Consider the following 22052-nt stretch of genomic DNA (forward strand, 5'->3'; position numbering starts at 1 on the left):
AAGAAGACTGGAAGACGCAAGGATCACAATAGACATAACGTGAAGACAGACCTGCAAAGGAACAAATCAACAATACAGAGGAAAAGCTGTGAGCTGCACTTGACACTCAAGTGAGTTAACCTTTTTTGCTTCACTAGATCAGCTGTAATGCTACACTATAAACAGCAAGTCACCACTATACCAACAATTCTAATTGCACTTTAGTTATCAACCTGAATTAGAGTTAAAGCATTCTAATGAGCAATATATTGAAAAGAAAACATACAAGAAATTAACTGAACAAAAAAAATGGATTGGGTATCTGAACGATGATATTGAAGAAACCATGTTGAGAAAACCATCAATCTCTAAATTTTCTAGATGTCTCAACAGCCACAATTTAATGTAAAAATGTATACCTGCGTTTTGGAAGTGGAGCCACTGCACACAGAAACAAGTAACCCCCCCCCCCCCTTAAAATTGCATTTGGCAACATGAAAAAGATGGCCTGATTTAGTCAGACGCAAGCAACAAACAGAAGTGAACATATATGCAGCAGTGAATGCATAAAACTTTACAGCAACATACTAAATAGTAGATAAAAGGAAACAAAGCAACAACTTTTTTACAAATTAATTTAATATTTTCTTTCCCTTGTCAGACCGGTGTGAACTATTTGAAGAAATTCAAATTAACTTATTTGTGTATCCAGTTACTAATAAGCCTGAGTCACATACAACAGTAGTATTTTTAAATACTGTTAACCTTTAGAAGGCCTATATTAAATTGCTGACAAGTTTTTCATCATCCCCTGTAACAGTCAATGGAAATTATTAGTCTTGGTGACTTTAGTACTGCAAATGTGGCAGCAGTTAATAGAGCATTTTTAGTATTGCACTGTTTGTCAATTTGTAGAGCAAACAAAAGAAAATATTGCATGCTAATTGTGGAATTACATTTCTTCAATTAAGAAGACTTTGTTTAACCCTTCTCTTTAGTTTAGAAATTTCTGAGCACTACACAGTAACATCTACTACTAACTTTTAGCTGAAGATAGCATACTGAGGAAAAAATCCAATTTTAATACAGCACTGAGGTCTTGCTTAAAGGTTTAGCCAATAATACATTGACAGATACCAGTATGCCATACGATTTAAGGCTTGCAGTAACTGCAGTTCAAGTAAATTTTATAAGTTTCCAAAATTGTCATAAAATACAACAGTGGTTAAGTATAGTTATGCAGATATTTGAGAGAAAATATCACTAGTGATGGGTGTCTACAGTAAGTACCAACAAGGGGCATTTCAACCCACACAAGAAATTTTTCTCACTACAAAGAAATTCCCCCAGAACATACAGAACTTTTATAATTCTTGTTTTTGCGTAAATATTTAATTCAGAGGATTAACGCGTGTTCAGTGTTAATTCTAAACTAATGACCAGTAAGCATACTCCAAAGGCAAGACCAATGAAGCAGACTACCAACAGTGCAGTTGTAACCAGGGAAGCAGCAAAATTCAGGAAAACCTGATTTCACAGTTACATCAATAAGTGAACATTTTCTATGCTGTTTACATTGATCGTTGTTCTCACAATTCACACCATGAACAGTCTATTTGTTGTTGGAAATACAATAGTGCCATAACAGCACTATCCATATTCTTGAAAGCAATAATTCAACATGAATAATTACACTTCACGAAAATTTAAATTTTTGAGTGCAACTATCGATTTTAACAATAGATACAAATTGTGTGGAACTGGATAACAACTCCCCTACATATGCATCTAAAAACTGGCTATACAAATCCACATACTGTGAAAATGGAAGTATACACAACATCAAAAAGAGTTCACTGTACACACTGGTGAATCCTCTTAAGTGGTGTCAACCAAGACCATAAAATATGCTCAAAATCAAAATAATTTTGTCTATTAGACTGACAATAGCTAGTTCTGTGTATATCTTTGACTAATTAGTTTTGCAGAGCAAATATCAAGTAGACAACAGTTTTACAGTTTTATTATACAATGTGGTATGTTTACCGTAAAACTCTGGTGCTGCACAAGCCACTGAAATACAAAGAAAAAGTTTTGCTGAATGCGATTTATCTGAACGAAGACAACATTTTACACCTGTTCCCTTACATTTAACCACAGAGGGCATGTATGAATATATTTGCAAATATGCAAGCAGGTATCTGAGTTGATTATCTTGTAATTAACTTTCCAGACAGACCTCCACTAACTTAAGTTAGTTTTAATCTCACCCAGCAAAGTGTTTATAAAGAAACAGTCACTCTTAGAATGGAAGTGTAAATTACAAATGTAATCTACTGACTGTTTTGGTCATTTCATTTAATTGTTTCTTGCTGGCTTTTAGAGCACATAATGGAAATTACGTGCCACATATTTAATTTCACATCTAACAGGCTTGATCAACAGTATTGATATGGATAAGGAAGGTTACTGAATGACCAGTCGGTCGGCATGCATCGCAAGAGTGGGAGACACTACACTGACCTATACTCACACCAACTGAAACCACATCACATCAATAATGCATCTAACAGAATTGTGAAGCTATCTTCACAGAAACCAGGGCAACTGCAATAACAAACTGAAAAATGATTATATTATTAATCTAACAAACTGCCACAAACCACATGTCTTTTGTACAGAAGTACTCAGAAGATATCCCTGAACACCTGAAAGTTTGTTGAGTTCTGGAACAACAATACAGATTCCTGATTTAAGGGACAACTTAAATCAGCATTGCATTATAAATGATTTTCTTGAAATTTTCAGCCGTCAAGCAGTATGTATTCACTCTTCTTTCTGACCGATTCAATGTCACCTAACATAACATTGCACATAAAAAAATTAAAATCAACTTACACATAACCCGCAACTCAAAGACAAAAAGCTGCACAAAATCTTTAAGTAGAACACACAGTTATATCGAGTATCAAACAGAAACTCAAACTTGGAATATCAACAATATAAGGAAAAGTACATTTTTACTTGCCATGAAGACTATATGCCAAGTTGCAGACAGGCGCAACAGAAATACTGTCACATTTAGCTTTCCACCAAAGCCTTCTTCACTACAAAACACACACACACACACACACACACACACACACACACACACACACACAAATGGATCTCTGGCAGCTCAGGTCAGAATACCACTGTCATGTGGAACAGAAGCATTAATCTGGAGAGGGTGATAGGATACAGGTGGGACAAGAGGGGCACTGTCTTGTGGCAGGTGCAGGGACTAGCTGCGAACAACGCAAGGATGACAAGACTGCTACCATGAGCAGCATCTGCACGCTTTGGGGCAAGGAGTGAAGGAAGGTAGTGTGGACAAGAACAGAGATCAGCAAAAGAGGAGCAGGGAAATGGAAGAGAGAGAGAGAGAGAGTGTGTGTGTGTGTGTGTGTGTGTGTGTGTGTGTGTGTGTGTGTGTGTGTGTCCAATGAGGGTAATGGGTTTTAAGTGTGAATAGGGTGAAGGTGATACCACAAAGAGGTTGGAAATTTTGGAAGATGCTGTGGGGACAGTATTCTCACATAGCGACAATTTTGGGAACCAAGAACATGATTTAAGGGTAACCCCAAAACCACCATCTATGCAGTGCAGGAAAGCTGGTGGGTGAATGGCAGCTCTAGATGGCCCAGGCTGTGAAGCAGCCACTGAAATCAATGTTACATTCAGCCACATGCTGTGCCACAGTGTGGTCCACTTTACTCTTTGCCACACTTTGGCAAAGGTTGTTCATCCTGGTGAACAGCTGGTTGTCGACACACCAATATAAAATGTTGCACAATGATTGCAATGGAGCTAGTATATGGCATGGCTGATTTCACAGGTGACCCAGCCTCTGATCGGGGAGTACAAGTCTGCATCTTCCACAGGTATACGATCCCTGTGGCAAGGGGTTGGGAGGGGCATAATGATGGACTAGGATATTGTGGAGGTTGGGTGGGCAACAGGGATGGATCTTTGGTAGGATGTCCCTCATTTCAGGACATCACAATTGATAAAGACCTGACTAAGTATGTGGTTGGGGGATGGGAAATGTAACGGGAGATTTGTTTGCAAACTAGAACATTCTTTGCTTACCCATCATCATGCCCTGAAATGAGGGACATCCTAAGAAAATGTCCTCCCCATCTTTCTGAAAGATGCTTTCCATCATCCACCATACCTCCCAACATCTTAGTCCACCCCTACACCAATCCCAACCCCAACCCCTTGCCACAGGGGTCACATCCTGTGGAAGAACCAGGTGCAAGATTTGCCCAATCCAGCACTTCTTATACCTGTCCTGGGACAAGAGTATCCTACCCCACCACTGGCTGGGTCATCAGTGAAAGCAGCCATGTAATACCAGCTCTGTTGCTATCATTGCACAGCTTCTCGTATTGATATGACTACCAACCAGCTGTCCACCAGGATGGAAAGCCTTATCAAAGTGTGGGCAAGAGCAAAGCAGACCACTGGTGGCACAACATGCAGCTGAACACAACACACACTATTTCAATGGCTTCTTACAGCACATCCTCTGCTCCCAAAATTATACTGGCCTAAACCTACAACAACATACTGTCCCCACACCCTCAACCCAAGTTTCTGCTCCCTTTGTGGCAACATCTCCACCCTACTCACACTTACAACCCTCACCCTCATTGTATGATGCTCGATGCTCAATGCCAATGCACCCAGCTGTTTTTCCATTATCTTGCTCCTCTGCTTTCTCACAAGCCCCCTCTCCCCTAACAAAGTTACACCTGGTGTTCACTGCCATTCCTCCATGCTCTTCCAGACAACACTTCTCTCCCTCCCTCTCCCTCCACCTGTATCCTGCTATCCCTTCCCATTCCCACCCCTGCACACTGCTGCTTTAATTTCATGATAGTTTAATTCTGGTCCCAGATACTGCATATTGGGATCACAGGATGTGAAGTAGGCTTTGGCAGAAAGTTACACATGTTCATTGTGCCTGTTTAACTCTTATGTCATTTACGATGAGTAGCAATCTGTCCTTTTCCTTTTATTATTTACATCCAATATCAGGCATCTAACCACACACTACCCCAGGAGTAACTACATCTACATCCATGACTTTTTTGGAATACAATCTCATTGTTCCTACATTGTAGGACAATGTTTTTCAAGTTTATTTAAATCACTGGTCTCTCATAATATTGGTGCGACATACAAACTAACATCCAACCACACAAAATCCAATAAAATAAGTGGTGCCCCCCAACCTCCTTCATTTAATGATACAGAAGTGATTCAAAATAATGTAGGTGTACTGAATGTTTATAATTAGTTTTAAAACCTAGTTATAAAACACAAGTTAAATTCAGAGCTGACCATTACACTACAAACTTTCAGCCACTGTGAATAAAGCAACTCAATTTTAATGGACCTTTTGTATTTTGCAAACATAATAAAGTTAGAGCTGATGCACTGTCACTCCTCTTCAGTGAGACACAATTCTTATTCTTATTAACGATCAAACACTAGTTTATGAACCCAGCACATCAATATTGCTGCTTGCAATGGGCATTAATCAAAGGACACTAGTAAATTTTATGACCTTGTAGCCATTTACACAAGTGTTTCAAACATAAACTACATTAAACATATGTTTTTTCTCTGGAATGTATTATTCATGTCAATTCTGCTACATGTTGCCCATCAAGCTTGATTCTGCTACATGCTATTTATATTTTTGAGATATCAACCGACAATTAACAGCCAGCAAATGTTCCAAGGCAAAAAATTACATGTCCACTATTTTACATGAAACTTTTCTTTACAGCAGACACACAAGGCAAAACTGAGTGTTCAGTTACATCAAAATCTGCCAGGAACTGTCCCTTTTCAATAATGAACTGGTATCTGAAAAACACTATGTCCCCAACTGCTTATTACGTAGTTACGGAATAATTGTTGGTATTGTTTCAAAAACAAAGCAATGTTTGTGAGAAATGAAAACCACCACACAGCACACACAAATGTACTATTAGTATCCATTATCAATGTGATAAAATTTTGGCAAACATTTCATTCATAGGCCAGTGCTGAACAACAATATTTTAGGAACTAATCTTAATACTCACCGGCGGGATGGTTCCTGCCTCAGCACCTGTGAACGAAACAGAGTATTAACTTATGTGCAAATCAATGGCTGAAATTAATTTAATACTAGCACAACTTAATATTACCATTGACAAATGCAGTTTTTAAGTTTGTCTTGAGCTCAGAGAATCTGCCAAACTGAAGAAATTTTGTGACTACTATCCAGGAGACAAAATTCACACACTGCCACTTTTAATCCTATGATATATCATCAAACCAATTCTTTGGGTAGTGGTGGAGGGACAGAATTCTTTACGAACTCAAATTTAAGGACTACCTCAATAATAAGAATATGGTGAAGTATACTGTTTACCTGCAGATTTCAGTTCCTTGCAGCCTATCTCACTTTTCTTACTTGAAATTGTAAGGAAATCAAATTACATCATTGAAGGTAGTATATTTCTGCCATAACCATGCACAAGTCATAATTAAAGAACACTTTCTTGGAATATGAGAACTCAATATTTTTGTTATGTAAAAATCACTTATGACATGTAAGCACATCTCTTGATTAGAAGTAATTTTTACACATGCATACACACAAAAATTCGTGACTAATCTAAAATTTTCCAACCACAGGTCTGGTAAAATCAGACATACTTCACAACTTACCAACTGCATCATAATCACGAATGACTGGATCGGCAGCTGCTGCATCATAGTCTGTGGGATTGGCTCTCAATGCCTGTTCTTGCTGTTCCAGGAGACTGTTTAACTGATGCGCCTGAAATGACAATATGATTGTCAATTATCTGCATGCTCCCTTGGTAAGAGAAACAGCATACTTACTTTTGAGAAATTATGCACAAATTTGCAACCAATCGTTATTTGCAACCAATCGTTATTTGCAACCAATCGTTATTTGCAACCAATCGTTATTTGCAACCAATCGTTGAAAAATTTAATAAGCGATGTATTAACACTAATTTTAATGACTATGTTGACTTATGTACAGAGTTGACAATTCAACATTATCAAATTAATAAGGCGAGATCTGAGTAAGAACTGACATCATGGGTACCACTGTGAAAACACAAAGCAACTTGCTATTTACTAATGCTAATTTTTCAGCACTACCACAGTAAATTTATTCAATATTTATTCCACAGGTTCATTGGAAAGAATCAATGTCTCTACCTACCAACACTGTAAACGATAAAATACCAGGACCTTTTTGTAATCAGAAAGTTGCATCAATGCACATACTTAAAATTTAAACCTTTATGTCCACATCCAGAACACTGAACAGAGCTGAAGCAAATTTACATACAATTACACTTAATTTGCTTCATTACCAGATGAAGTCATACTTTGTTTACATTCAGTTTGGCCACTGGTAAAATATATTTTACAGAAGGAGCTGTGAACATATGCTTTGCTGCACATATGTGAAATTTAATCCAATAATTTCCTGTGGCTACAATTTCAGAAAAGGTAAATAATATTAGTGTGCAGAAAAATGTTAACTAAAATTTTGCACTAACTTACCTGCATGAAGAGATTGTTTTCCTGTTGTCTTCTGCGAAGTTCTTCTTCTTGGTGATGCATTCGATGCTGCATTTCTTCCTGTTGGCGACGCATACGCTCTTCCATCTGCAGGCGCTGCTCTTCCACCTGTCGTTCCTTCATTTCCCACTCTTGTTTCTGTCGTTCACGGTCTAATTCACGCTGCCGCAGTTCTGTAAAAGCACAAATATTACACTGCATCCCCCTCCCCAGTACAAAAATTCCTGTACTCACAAAATCAATTTTACACAATGATTACTTAACCATTTGTTCTCCAATGCTATCTGCTGACAGTTATTTTAATTTTGAACAATGATATAAATATGGCATACACAACAGCAGCAATATTTTTGAATATTTCTAAACTATTCCTTTTTACAACAATTATGTGCTGCTTGCACCAAGCAAAAGTAAGAATTTCTTAAGAACTACGAATGAAATAAGATTTTAAAATTTCCTGCTATATTACATCGGTCTCAAAAAGAGCTTTTGTATGTACAATAAAACCCAATATTCAAGTTCACAACTAGCTATCAATTAAGCAAACAAGCCAAGTACTGATAGAATGCTATTGTAACTACTTACGTTCACGCAGCATCTCTGTCTCGTGTTCATAACGAGCATATTCCATTTGAGCTTCTAGTTTTTCTTCTTCCATCTTCATTTCACGACGCAAGGAATCTTCCTTTTGTTTGTGCAAGTCATACAGTTGCTTCCAACGTGTACCATACTCGTACTCAAAGCTTCCTGGTGTTGCAAAACGTGGTCCCACCTACAAATAACTCAGCTTTAAAGTTCAGCCTGTTAAAGCGCACCACAGGGAAAATTTGGTTTATAATCCTCATCGTCATCGCCGCACTTAACTTTCTACTTGACGACAATCTGCCAAACAAGGCAATTTCAGTAAAGTACCGTATTCACCCGAGTATAAGATGACAACCGCATTTATGATTTTTCTTGGGAAAAATTATTTTTAATGTATTCTGACTAATCAAAACCGCAAACTGTTTTACTGACAAAGAGGCTGCCCAAAAATTTAATACCATACCTATTCTAAATCTACCCTATTTGTTGACTGACTATATTTTGATAATACAAAGAGAAAAACGAAAAAGGGTTTGCTTTAATTTGTGGACTGTTTTCTACCATTTTGATTTACCAACTATCATCTATGGCATTCATCCTAATATCACAGCTGTGAAATTTTTATCTCCTTTTTCACAAATATTTGCCCGTTTCTTCCAAATTTATTGTAATTTATAAGGTTGTGGTTACCGAGGGACCTAGCACCACATCTAGTTTCACTTCGATAATGAATTGAGAATGTTACAATGTTTCTCGCATACAAACATATTTGCCTGCCACTGACTGTAGAACCAGCAGCTGACACACCCTTTTCATTTCTGTCAATATTGCAGCACAATAAATGAATGCCACAGAGCTCTTGCTAAACGCAGTCTCCTGCAGAAACAAATACTTCTGTTGAGTATTTGTCAAATTTTGAAGTCAATTCCAATACTTGCGGATACAGGAAAACAGCAGTTTAAGTGTGCTAGATGTTCTAAAAAAAAGCCGAAGTCTGCAGTATGGATTTCCATGGTCGGTATCATGACAACTTGCTGCCTGCTCGTGACCCCTACTTCTCAGCAGAACTGGTATCACTGTTCCTCTCAAGCCTTTCTTAGTCCTGTGCTTCAAGTTGTAAGAAACAGCAGCAGATAATACGTGAATAAAAGCTAGCAATCTGACACGATTCAGTCCGATTCTTGAACTTTCACTCGTCCCACAATCTACCATGTCTGTTAGTACTATCCCCACAACATTACTTAGCACGGCAATTGACAACAATTACAATCAATATAATGTAATTGGATAGATAAATCTACTCAGCAAGTGACAGCAGGAGAAAACACCTATTTTTAAGTAAAGGATTTTACACATGCAAGCTTTCTGAGCCAGTGGCTCCTCATGCAGGCACAAGGGTTGAAGGAGAAGGAAGAAGTTTAGGTAAAGGGTTGGAGTTCAGGAAAGTGTCCAAACCCCAGGTCACAGGACACTTACCGGACTGTAGGTCTCCCTTGACCCAGGGTTCTGGTTGACTTATGAAATCTACCACTTTCCTCAAAGCAATCTCGTCCTTTTCCATTCAATCCTTCTGGCACAAGGAGACTGCATACGTAAACTCGTGTGTGTTCTGCAGTCACTTTGCGAGTAGATTTATCTATCCAATTACATTATATTGTCAAAAATTTATTATTTTCATCATTTTTACAGATTTTCTAATTCAGTTTCACGATCAAAGAACATATTGATCTGGATTCACAATGAAATAATGTTATTTGAAGGACAACATTCCAACTTTTGATTGTCACCTTTACTTAAAAATAGAATCAATTTTTTACTGCACACTTGTCCAAATACAATTACAGAGTTTTTAAGATGATAGCATTAAATTCTCCCTCCTCCTGGGTTTCATGAAATTGTCAAATTTTAAGCAGGGCAATAGACTGTTTTAGTGGCTAGTTCTATCACTTTATCGTTGAAGCAATGTCCATACCGTATCGAGCATTTTGGCGTATTGGGAAATCCTGAGCCGTTCGAATGCAAGAATAGTTTGCTCACACTGCCCTTCAGAATTCCTAAAAATAGATCTGCACGTTAGCTTAACAGCCAAAGCTTCATCTGCAAATATGACACTACCCTTATACGCTTTATTAAAAAACTAAAGTGTTAGTTTCAGTTGCAATAGTTTAGTCTAAATATGACACCATATATTTTGAACAACAAATTTAGGAAAAAATGTCTCCTTATAATCAGGTAAATACAGTACTTACATTTACCATCACAAAATATGACATCTCACAAAAAAAACTGGTGGCTACATTTGGTAACAAATTAACACTATTAAGACATTTATGTACCAGGAAAGGATTTCTAATAGTTTGCATTCAACAAACTATATTATTGTTTGACCTACTTTCTTCCTTAAATGACAGTATTTGCATGACAAATTTTGAATTTAGAGACACTGGCCAGTTCCAGAAAGGTTTTCATCTGAAAACCAAAAGTTCTCAAATTTTAGCTAAGTTGAAAATTCAACAGTGTATGCAAAGCACTTATACTAAGTGTGTAGCTAAAAATAATTTCCCCATTAACCTACATGACAGACCTTAATATTTCTGTGCAGCTTCACATTACATTAAATATTTTTTGCAAATCCTTGTACAGTTTTAATTCCTGGTAGTGATAAGCAATATTTATACAATATAAAATCAATCTTGCAAAATTCTGAAGAAAAGACTAAAATGATGTTCAGACTTAAAGATAATATCATTAGTAACACCCTACGTCTGGACGGAGGCCATTATTTTTACAAGAGCGGACAACTGAATTAAAAAGAACCTGTATATATTACAAAAAACCACAGGGCTCAAAATCTGACTCCACAAGTGAACTATCAGATATTTGTATTGGCCACAGAATTGATTAGAACAGTTGAACTAATAACAAGGAATATCTACTATAGTATTTAAATGTTGCACCAAGGTGTCAAAAATATCCTTAAAGCTACAGCACACTCACTTCTCTCATCTTGTAGTACTCTGGGTTCTTCTTAGGCAGATTTTTCTCCTGATAGCCATCTGTGTCATCTAATGGTTCATATGGTTCGATAACAACAGGGCGCAAAGACCTGCAAGCCACAAAATACAATTATTTCTCATGTTAATCTATCACTGTAGTAAAAAGTAATGAAACAATGAAAAACATGCACACGTTTAAAACAAGGAAACCTTTAAAACTTAACACCAATGTAACTTAAATGAATCAACTCTTAACTCTGGACCTTTACCTGGTGAGGATATAAAACTATACACAAATAAAAGTTCACATTTAATGAAACAAATCTAAAATACAATTTCCGTACTAGTAATGAATTTGAGCATGTGTACTTAAGACTGTATCCATGACATCTATTGGCATGTCAAAGGTTTGACAAAATAGGGGTAATAGAAGTGACATTGGCTGAGGCTTGACACCAAGATTTCACAAATAATTTAATTTGTTTAAGCCATATCAATTCAGTAGGACAGACTCTTTCGCACTTAGACTAAGGATTAAGTAAATTGGCCCATATTTTTGTTTGTTTTTTGACTAAATTTCTCTATAAATGTCTTCAAAGATGACACCCAAAGTAACGTTCTTATTGTACATCATATAGCTTTTTTTATTTTACAGATAATTCTCTTTTCACAAAAAGAAGAAACTGCAGTCAGTTAACCAATAATATTCCATTGTGTTTCCAATCAGTTTTGGAATGGCATACACTGTAATAATGTTCACTCTGCAACTATGGCTGTTAAGCTGAGTAAGAGAATATTTAAGAGTTCCTGAAGTTTCAAGTTTTAGGATTTTGTCCAGGTAAAGTGTGAATTTTCTTTCAAATACATCACATGAAATGATGGGTTGCTGAAACTTCAGGCTCCAATGGTTCCAGCGCAAAACTACCACCTCAAAACAACTACTTTGTCAATTTGTTCCTGTATCCATTGGTTACTATGATAAAGGTTAATTTTGTAAAACTGAAATTATAAGTTTTTCATTGTTTGGACACAGAGTTAAAGAAAACAAGAATGTTGCTAATTCCGGGTCAGATTTGACCATGCATTTGAATGATAATAAAAATGAGTAACAGCTGGTTTGGTAATCTCTCTCACCGTGAAATTTTTGATGAACATACAGATTTGTACCACAAAAATATTTTAGCTTATATATTTCAGGATACTGCTTCAGTTAAGTTTCTGCAGTGTGTGTTTGGAGCATTTCCTTTTAACCACAGTTTTGTTAACTTTAAGAAATGGATAATGTGGTTGTTACTAATTGTGTTTCATATCCAAGATCTATGTTCTTTTACTGCCTAGTGTTTTCAGTACCCACACACTATTTGGTTCTCCCACTCACAGCAGCAACTTCCCACCTACCTACCACAGCTGCATGAAAACCATGTTTTAGTGTCACACACAGCATGCCATCTTGCTGGTCTCTCCCTCAGCTGTTTACAGTTTTCCTGTTAGTACAGCCAGACGAGTTAGATTAGCTGCTGTCACTTTCCTATGTAAGTGTCTTTCACATATTGTGTATTCTGTTTCACACACACCTCAACAAAAGTTTGGAATATCAAGAGTTTAATAACATGACTTCTTTTAGTATGGCCACTGTCACCTGTCAAACACCTTAAACTGCACACACAATTCCTTCAGAAATCCAGCAGTTTTGGTTAGTCACAAAAAATCATTACAAAACAAAGTAGGGTCTCTTCTGGGTGCAGATCTTAAAAAACAGTGAAAATAATAATAATAATAAAATAATAGTAATAATCTAGTAGTGACTGTATCCTCTCCATACATGGATGAATTCTTCCACTCAAGCATGCTCTGGATAATACCGTCATGTTTATCTTAGGGTGTAAGGTGCAATGACCACCATCAACATGTCCCATGCATGCTCAATTGCATGCGCTGGTCAATGCATTCCACTGATGTTGCATCTTTGAAGATACAAAAACTTTGGCTTGGCATAGACTAGGACGAAGTTGTCACCAAGTTCACATATCTAGGGCCTTAAGATTATTTGTATTATCTCTGAGGTATAAGGGACCAGTCAAAATGCCACAGATGTGAATTAGAGGGGTCTGCCAGCCCATCTTTATTGCTGCCCACAAAATTCACTTACAACTGCAAATGGATGAGCTTCCTGAACCTATCTGTATTCCTGGTGTATTTGTAGCCTAGGACTTTTTCAAACCCTAACATGCCTAGGTCAAGTCGCAAAACAATCCTGGTCTCATCAGCAAACATGACATTACTCCTTTCTGCAATGGTCCAATGTTGATGTGAGAGCCCAGCACTTTTGACTGAAGCCATTCCATTGGTTCAGCACAAAACATTGTTCTTCTTGGATGGAAACCACCCTGATACTATCTTCTGCGTACTGTTTGGTCTGAGGCATGGATCCCTGTTGCCCAAGAGAAGTCATTTTCAATATTTCTGGCAGTTGACATTGGGCCCCTGTGACCTGACATTTGGAGGAAACAATCCTGCATTCGTGTTGTCATAGGAAAATGAGCCTCTAGGACTGTCTTTCACATTTCCCGTATCTGTACTTTTTCCACACCACTTTTGAGTGACCTGTAACTGGCAGGCTATATCTTGCTGTTTATGACCTGCCACCAACTATCCTGACAAAGTGTCATGCCTCTATGTAGCACACTACTGCAGTGCTTTGTGTTGTTGCAGTGGTGATATGTTCAGATGACTGGGAAACAGCCACAAACCATGCCAGTACATGGGCTCTAACTGGATAACAAATGACCTACTTAGATCAGACTAGTGTGTGACTACATTTTTCACTAGTATCATTTAGTTGAGCTGTGTATTTTAATGAGCAAGGATGGTGGCTCAGGACACACACACAGATGTAAATAGCCATGTATTTTAATAGCCGAGGTCCATAGCTCAGGACATGCACAGATGTCTATGGCACTGTAGGAAATCCCAAACAGCGAGCATATACAAAACCAATGCATTTAGGGGATGGTGGAGCAGAATGAACACACATCCATAACAGCGAAACAGTTTGAGGGCGAGTCAAATGAAAACAAATTTGTAATAGCAAATTGAAATTTGTGCCGTTATCCTGTAAGTTGGTAAGTACTACAGTGTGCAGAATGGCCTATAGGTGGCAGCATAGTGCAGATACATACCGCCGCAGTATCAAAAAGGCATCAGTTATTACCAAGTTATATTTCACAATAGGTTTTGAAAGATAAAGCTTTAAAAAACTGCAGAATCTGCTATTTAGAAACTAATTAACAGAAGTTTTTATTATATCATTTCTGCACGGAAGTTTGTAATTTGGGAATACGGACAATGCTATAACTGCTATGGAAGTAAAGTTTCCATTACATCACTTCCACATCAGTAACTGCTTGAAACGAATGACTGGAGGAGGGAGGGGAAACAAGTAACAGCGTGTCATTCTACAGTAGGATGATTTACTTTTAGTTATAAGCAATGTGAATCGTTAAGGAGACGATCATCTACGAGTGGTAACCAATCACAGCTATCATTAATGAGGAACCTTTTGATCACAGTAGTCCCCCCAGTGGCATCAGGACAATTTCACTATGAACAAATCTGTGCCAAACTACTTATAAGATGAAACTTCCTGGCAGATCAAAACTGTGTGCCCGACCGAGACTCGAACTCGGGACCTTTGCCTTTCGCGGGCAAGTGCTCTACCAACTGAGCTAACCGAAGCACGACTCGCGTCCGGTACTCACAGCTTTACTTCTGCCCCCAGGCTGTGGCTAAGCCATGTCTCCGCAATATCCTTTCTTTCAGGAGTGCTAGTTCTGCATGGTTCGCAGAAGAGCTTCTGTAAAGTTTGGAAGGTAGGAGACGGATACTGGCAGAAGTAAAGCTGTGAGTACCGGACGTGAGTCGTGCTTCGGTTAGCTCAGTTGGTAGAGCACTTGCCCGCGAAAGGCAAAGGTCCCGAGTTCGAGTCTCGGTCGGGCACACAGTTTTGATCTGCCAGGAAGTTTCATATCAGCGCACACTCCGCTGCAGAGTGAAAATCTCATTCTGGATACTTATAAGATGCTCAAATTCTCCTTTAGGCAGTATAATTCCACATAAAAATCAGAATGTCAAAACAATAAAATGCTTATCACGACTGCTTGCGATGGACACTGTCGACTATTTTCATTCGATTGTTACCGTGGACTGGAATAAATAAGTAATACTACAGATATGTAAACTTATGAATGACTTAATGGTCTGGATTCACTCCAAAGAATGAATGACAAATTCAATCACTACTTACAACTATAACCACATAAGATGACATTTTCTAGGAAACAACTAAATCCACCGTTTTCACTCTGCTGTTCCAATCAAATAATAGTTTGCAAAATTTTGGGGCCAACGCTATAGGGTTATAAATATTGTTCTGAATAGCATTACTTATTTTTGTTTACAAATTAGCCTTCTTGTACTGAGTTCTCACAATAAAGACCACTAGAAAAAATAACTAAAGTTAATGCATGAAACCCACAAAGTCCCACAGAATACCAAAACAAAAATTTGAAGATAACTTACGCTGTAAGGAAAAAGCAGCCTTCTGCACATCTGCGCATAGCCATCTGAGCTGCAGGCTTACGGGCGAATTCAACTATACCTTCCTCCATTGATTTTCCTCGGTCATCCACAATGACAACAGCTCTTTCAATCTAGGGAAAAAATTTTCAAAGTGCATTTGTAAAATAAAATATAGTTTGAGGCAAGTATTGCATTACACATTTTAGTCACAAAATGCCATATCTAATCTTTTCACCCTACTATTTTAATTGCTTTGCAAAGAAAATTTGTGTGTGTTCTATGTAAACAATAACGTCTCATACAGCTTCTTAACCATCTCTCAATCTGAAATCCAGCTAGTAGCTCTGAAGAGACTACAGTAGCTAAAATATAAGTTTTAAATTTTTTTAACCATAAAAGTAATTGCTGTCTTAGGTGGACATTCAAAATTTAGTATTAAAACATTAATATATAACTGCTCCACAACAGGCATAGGAAATACATTACTTCCTACTCTACAATTTATTTCTATGTTGCTGCTTACTGTAGAAGGACTTTAAAAAACTGGTAGGTAATTTGTATTCAAAGACAATGCAGACAGAATATGAAAATGTCAGCCAGGTTACACACACACACACACACACACACACACACACACACACACACACACACACACACACACACACACACACACAGTATGCTTATGGTATGGGATACTATTGTGTTCTGATGCTTGCCGTGACTCCCTTAAAGAGTTCTCTATATCAATAACACTATTATTACAAATCATAGAAAGGAGTGGCGTAAGTAAATATTAAACAACTACTGAGAATTTTCAGTGACTAAGGCAGGAAGATCAGAGGCAGTGGAGAGTGCATGTATGGTCCATCATTTGAGCCTACAGTTGATCCAGATTTCACTAAAGAGACTGTAACGAATAACAATTATGCAAATTTCTTAAAAAGCTATCTGCTTTCTTAGAGGAAGAACAATTTCAGACATACTACTACAAAATTACATTTCCCCAAAATAATTTAACATCCTCAATATTCTCCCCATTGCGAGCAGAGTTTATGAAAGTGTGAAGTCAGCTGGAGCAGGATAAGGTGGGCTGTGGGGCGTATAGTTATTCCTCTTGCCCAAAAATTGAACTCGAAGAATGAGACAGTAGGCATGCCATAGTGCCAAAAAACTACTTATCCTCACATTCTGAGTCAGGCTAATCCTTGTGAACAGTTGTTTTACAACATTCACACAGAATGTCCCAGTCAATCTGACAAAATGAGAACTTCATGAGAAAAAATTCTCTGGGAGTAGCACAAGGTACAATTATCTGGTGATATTCATCATTACCCCTTTGGTTGCTGCAGACATGCTTGTTACACAGTGAACCAAATGCTAAGTATTCTAAATCCACCTAGCAATTGGAACTGAGAAAAGCTGATGAGATGTGATGAGTAATCTGCTGTGTGCATTAACAGCACCTGTGGAACAATTTCGTCAGCACGCAATGAAGGATTCCTTTAATGTATTTAAATATGATTCACCCCTTTTTGACAGTGTCTGTTAGCTACCACATCAAAGTTCTGGGACATGTGCATGAACTGCTCTGTTTGCTCAGTTGTCAGCCAGCACAAAACTTTATATCATCTTCCACACAACTCCCATGTGCAATATTGTTAAATGTAGCTACAGCAAAACTAAGTTCCCTGTGAGGTTTTAATGCTACTTTGTTAGTTAGCAATAAACAAATTCCATAAACTACTTTCATCATTTTGTCTATCAACACAATCACTTTCTTTGACAAACACTTCAATACAATTGTTGCATCATTTTATTTTAGTTGCAGTTCACCCACTTGTCAAAGAGATCTGTTTTATGTTGTACCATTTTGATAAAAACAAAGACACACTATATCACAGTGTTCACTTTAAATATACATCTGCCATGTGCTAAAAAACTTAGGGAACTCCAGCTTACAGTTTTGTAAAGCAATAAAACCACTTGTTTCATGTCCAAAAATTCCAGTGCTGAAACTTCCTGTACCATCAGTATATAGTACAGAAATGGGTGCCAGTCACATAACTAGCTCATGGCTAAGAAAGCATGCAACCATCACTTCCTTGGCCAGTGGATATAATACGAACACATTGTCCGTTAACAGCATTTGAGATAATTTATCTTTTTCTGTGGGGTAGCTTATGGTCGAATGCACAAGTTACAGTGTCCTAAGAGGAAATCAAATTTAGATTGTTGCAGCGTTTGAAATAATAACTAAGGAACCTGTTCAGTTTGTGAGAAGTCCTTGCACCAATAGCTGCAAATGTGCATTCCAGTATCTTGAGTATTTAAACAATGACATACTGAATTTTATGAAGCACTTATGACACTATCCTTTTGTGATTTATCTAAATTGCTGATGTAACATTACAGTGTAGATTTTATGCTTTGTTTATTGTGGAATTACTTAATGTGGAATGGACCTTGCAAAGAAAGTCAACTTGCGTGCCTTTGTTAACTGGGGCATTGTTCAGTTGATGTGTTGGGCAAGCTATATGAAGCAAAGTGCAATTAACACAATTTAAAAATTCAGTTTTCAAACGAAACTGAATATGTAATTAGACACTTAGTATTTACACAATTACACACCTATCGGCCTGACAACATTTCCACGTGGTAATAAAAATTTCCTTATCATACAGCAATCTGCTGAACTACCTATAGGTTTTTAGAGAATGAAGTCAAGCTAATGTGAGATTTAAGATATTGGCAGCATAAATTAGTACACTATTTCAGAAACACAAAGACAATACTGACGTCTAATTAATACACTTATGACACCATTCAGTAGCGACTTTCTTACAATTTGAGGAAACAATTATATCTTAAAAGGTTCCAGAAGTATTTGCTATTAAGTTTATTAGTTTAATCCTGTATATATCTTGTGTGGACATAATATTTAATATTTAACAACATCTACTCATTCAGAAACAAGCAGCCAAGTAGTTTCTTCAAACCACATCAGACGGTAATTCCAAGTTTCATCATGCTGAGCAGATATCATTAACAATAGATAGTTCATTAGATAGGAAAACTTACACTTAACATTTAGCAATAAGTTTCTTTGAAAAAGTCTAGGGACAAGATTTTTTAATGTTGGTACCAACAATTGGCAACGTTTATTTATTTATAATTGGAGTTCACGTCTACAGCCTGTCATCTGTCCAAGTGATTGTAATTCTAAAACAAAATCTGTCCCAACCACAGTTCAACAGTGAATTATGCTACCAGCATACCAAACTGTACAAACTGGATAGTTGCTTCTTCCAGCAATGCAATTCTTAACACAATAACCACAACAGTAATATTCAAAATGCGTAATTTTATTGTGTTATCACCATGAAGATCAGTTTGATGTAATTGTAATTCTCCACACTGATCCATCCTGTGAAAGCCAATTGCTGCACAGTTACTACAACCTACATCTACTTTATAACTTAAGTGTTTTAGTCTATCTTTTTACTCCCTCTGAAAATTTTCAACAGCTCTTTTCCCACACTTTCTTCCATTAATAATCTATTCCTTAATCCATAAGACAGTACCTTACCAAACAATCCTTTCTTTCAGATAAGCTGTGTCAAACTTCCCTGCTCCCAATAGTAATTAACTCTTCATTAATATTTTTATTAAAGTTCCTGCAGAATGCACAACCTTAGAATTAAACAAGACCATCACTCACAAGGAAATAGCCCTCCAACCTCGTCCACAAACAGATTTCCCATGCCATACCCTCACACATCCCTAATCCTCCCACCACCTCCAAATGGTTCTAAGCACTATGGTACTTAACATCTGAGGTCATCAGTCCCCTAGAACTTAGAACTACTTAAACCTAACTAACCTAAGGACATCACACACATCCATGCCCAAGGTAGGATTCAAACCTGCGACCGTAGCAGTCGCGCGGTTCCAGACTGATTCCATTCTTCCTCGGGTTCCCCTCGTCAGAAGATGGTCCCTTGGTGGTCTCCAGAAATTGCTGCGGCCATGAAAGACTGCCGCCGTGCTCTTCAACACTTCAAGCAGCACCCTTCTACTGCTCTCCTCCTGGTCTCTAAACTATTCCACACCCGTGCCTGTTACCTAATCAAATTTCAGAAACTGATTTGCTGGGAATGATATGTGGCTGCAATAGGACCGCACATCCCCTCTTCACAAGTCTGGGCGAAACTCTGGTGAATTTTTGGCAATCGTGCTCCCTCCCCCCCCCCCCCCCCCAGCATTTCAGGAATTTCTGTGCATGGTATTGTCCCTACCCCTACGGACTGTCACAGAGCATTTCACTCAAGACTTTACCCAAACCTCTGCATCAACTCAGTATATGCCCACATTCTTTCCCCTGAAAGACTGTGTCTCACTTCATGCTGCTTGTGTCCTTATAATGCCCCATTTAGCGAGTGGAAATTCGTCAGCACCCTTGCCCTTTGTCCCGACACTGTTCCTGGACCAAATCAGATACATAACCAAATGCTCCAACACTTATGAGTGGCTGGTCACCATGGTATACTGACCCTTTTCAACTGCCTGGAGTGGGTGGGGGGGGGGTGGTATTTCCTACCCAGTGGCAGGAAAGCACTGTTATTCCTGTGTTGAAGACTGGGAAGCCACCTCTTCAGGTGGATAGCTGCTGTCCAATTAGCCTTACCAACACCCTCTGCAAGCTCCTTGAATGCCTGGTGAGTCAGCGGCTGTTTTGGATCCTTGAATCCTGCGACCTTTTGTCGACTCGAGGTCGTTTTTGCTGTGGTCACTCTACAGTGGATAAACAATTCCACCTGGAGTCTGCTATCTGGTCAGCTTTTTCCCATTAACACCACCTCATTGCAGTCTTCTTTGACCTGCATAAAGCCTACAACACCACATGGCACCACCATATCCTCACCACCCTTCACGAATGGGGCCTTCGTGAGTTCTGCCCATGTCCAAGTTGGTTCCCCCTAGAGCCCTTCCCAACTGCAAGAAAATGGGGTTCCACAGGGTTCTGTGCTGAGCGTCCCTCTTTCTCATGGCCATTAATGGAAAGGTGGCAGCTGATGGGCCAACAGTGTCCCCTCTTTGTATGCTGACAATTTTTGTATTTACGTCGCTTCCACTGTCAAGGATGCTGCAGAATGCCACCTACAGTGGGGCAATCTACCAGGCACAACCTTGGGCTCTCTCCCATGGCTTTCGGTTTTCAGTGGCCAAGTCGTGTGTCCCGCATTTCTGCTGTTGCCTTACAGTCCATCCCCATCTGGACTTGCTCCTCGATTGCCAATCTCTCGAGGTGGCAGACACCCATCGCTTCTTGGGTCTGGTCTTCAATACCCAGTTGACACGGCTACCACATCTTCACCAGCTGAAGAGGACTTGCTGGTTACATCTCAATGTTTTTAGATGCAATACCACCTGAGGTGCAGACCACTATTCTACTGTGACTGTACAAAGCACTGGCCCAGTCTCGTTTAGACTATGGCAGTCTTGTCTATGGTTCTGCATCACCTTCAACATTGCAGATACTAGACCCCATCCACCATTGTGGGGTACGACTTGCGACTGGTGCCTACCGGACTAGCCCCGTGATTAGCCTTCTCACACAGGCAGGTATTCCACCACTGCAAGTTTTGTGCAAACAACAGCTGATATCTTACGTGTCCCACATTCACTGCACCCAATTATGGCTTCCTTTATCTAGACACTGAGATTAACCTCCCACAGTGGCAGCCACGATGTGGGCTTACTATGGCTGCCCGCATTCAGTCTTTTCTGAGCTCCAGCACTTCCCTTTGTAGCCTCTTTTCTCCACTCTTGCACATACCCCTCCGTGGTGAGGGTCTCAGCCACAGCTCTGTCTGGATCTCTCCATCAATTCAAAGGATTCTGTCCTTCCGGGGGAGGGGGGGGGGCCTTCACCAATTCTACTGTCTCCTCCTCAGTTCATTCCAGGGTTCAGAAGTGATTTCTACTTAAGGCTCCATGGTTGCTGGTCACACTGGTTATGCTTACACCTATGCAAGACATGCAGAACTCCGTTCCTTGCCAGATGACTAGTTTTTTTACTGCAGAATTGGTGGCCATCTTGCGTGCACTGGACCACATCCACTTCTGCTCAGGACTGTCGTCCACTATCTGTAGTGACTTCTTGAACAGTTTGTGCAAGCTATCTGCCACTGCAAAGGATTCTACATCTATGGGGCACTCCTTATGGGCACCTCTTGAGGCTTCTGT

At 38.8% G+C, this 22052-nt stretch overlaps 1 protein-coding gene across 11 annotated transcripts in view; it reads right to left on the minus strand.

Moving 5' to 3' along the window:
• LOC126267402 (hrp65 protein-like) overlaps positions 1-22052 on the minus strand; it is a 140253-nt gene that overhangs the window by 86831 nt on the left and 31370 nt on the right. For all 11 annotated transcript variants that reach the window (XM_049972630.1, XM_049972627.1, XM_049972625.1 and 8 more), the window contains 6 exons: positions 15807-15937; positions 11230-11338; positions 8233-8419; positions 7630-7820; positions 6754-6865; positions 6123-6148 (listed from right to left, as the gene is read on the minus strand). In XM_049972630.1, coding sequence (XP_049828587.1) covers positions 6123-6148; positions 6754-6865; positions 7630-7820; positions 8233-8419; positions 11230-11338; positions 15807-15937 — 756 coding nt within the window. The remainder of the gene's footprint in view (positions 1-6122; positions 6149-6753; positions 6866-7629; positions 7821-8232; positions 8420-11229; positions 11339-15806; positions 15938-22052) is intronic.

Source organism: Schistocerca gregaria, chromosome 4, assembly GCF_023897955.1.
Source record: "Schistocerca gregaria isolate iqSchGreg1 chromosome 4, iqSchGreg1.2, whole genome shotgun sequence".
Classification (NCBI taxonomy): Eukaryota; Metazoa; Arthropoda; class Insecta; order Orthoptera; family Acrididae; genus Schistocerca; species Schistocerca gregaria.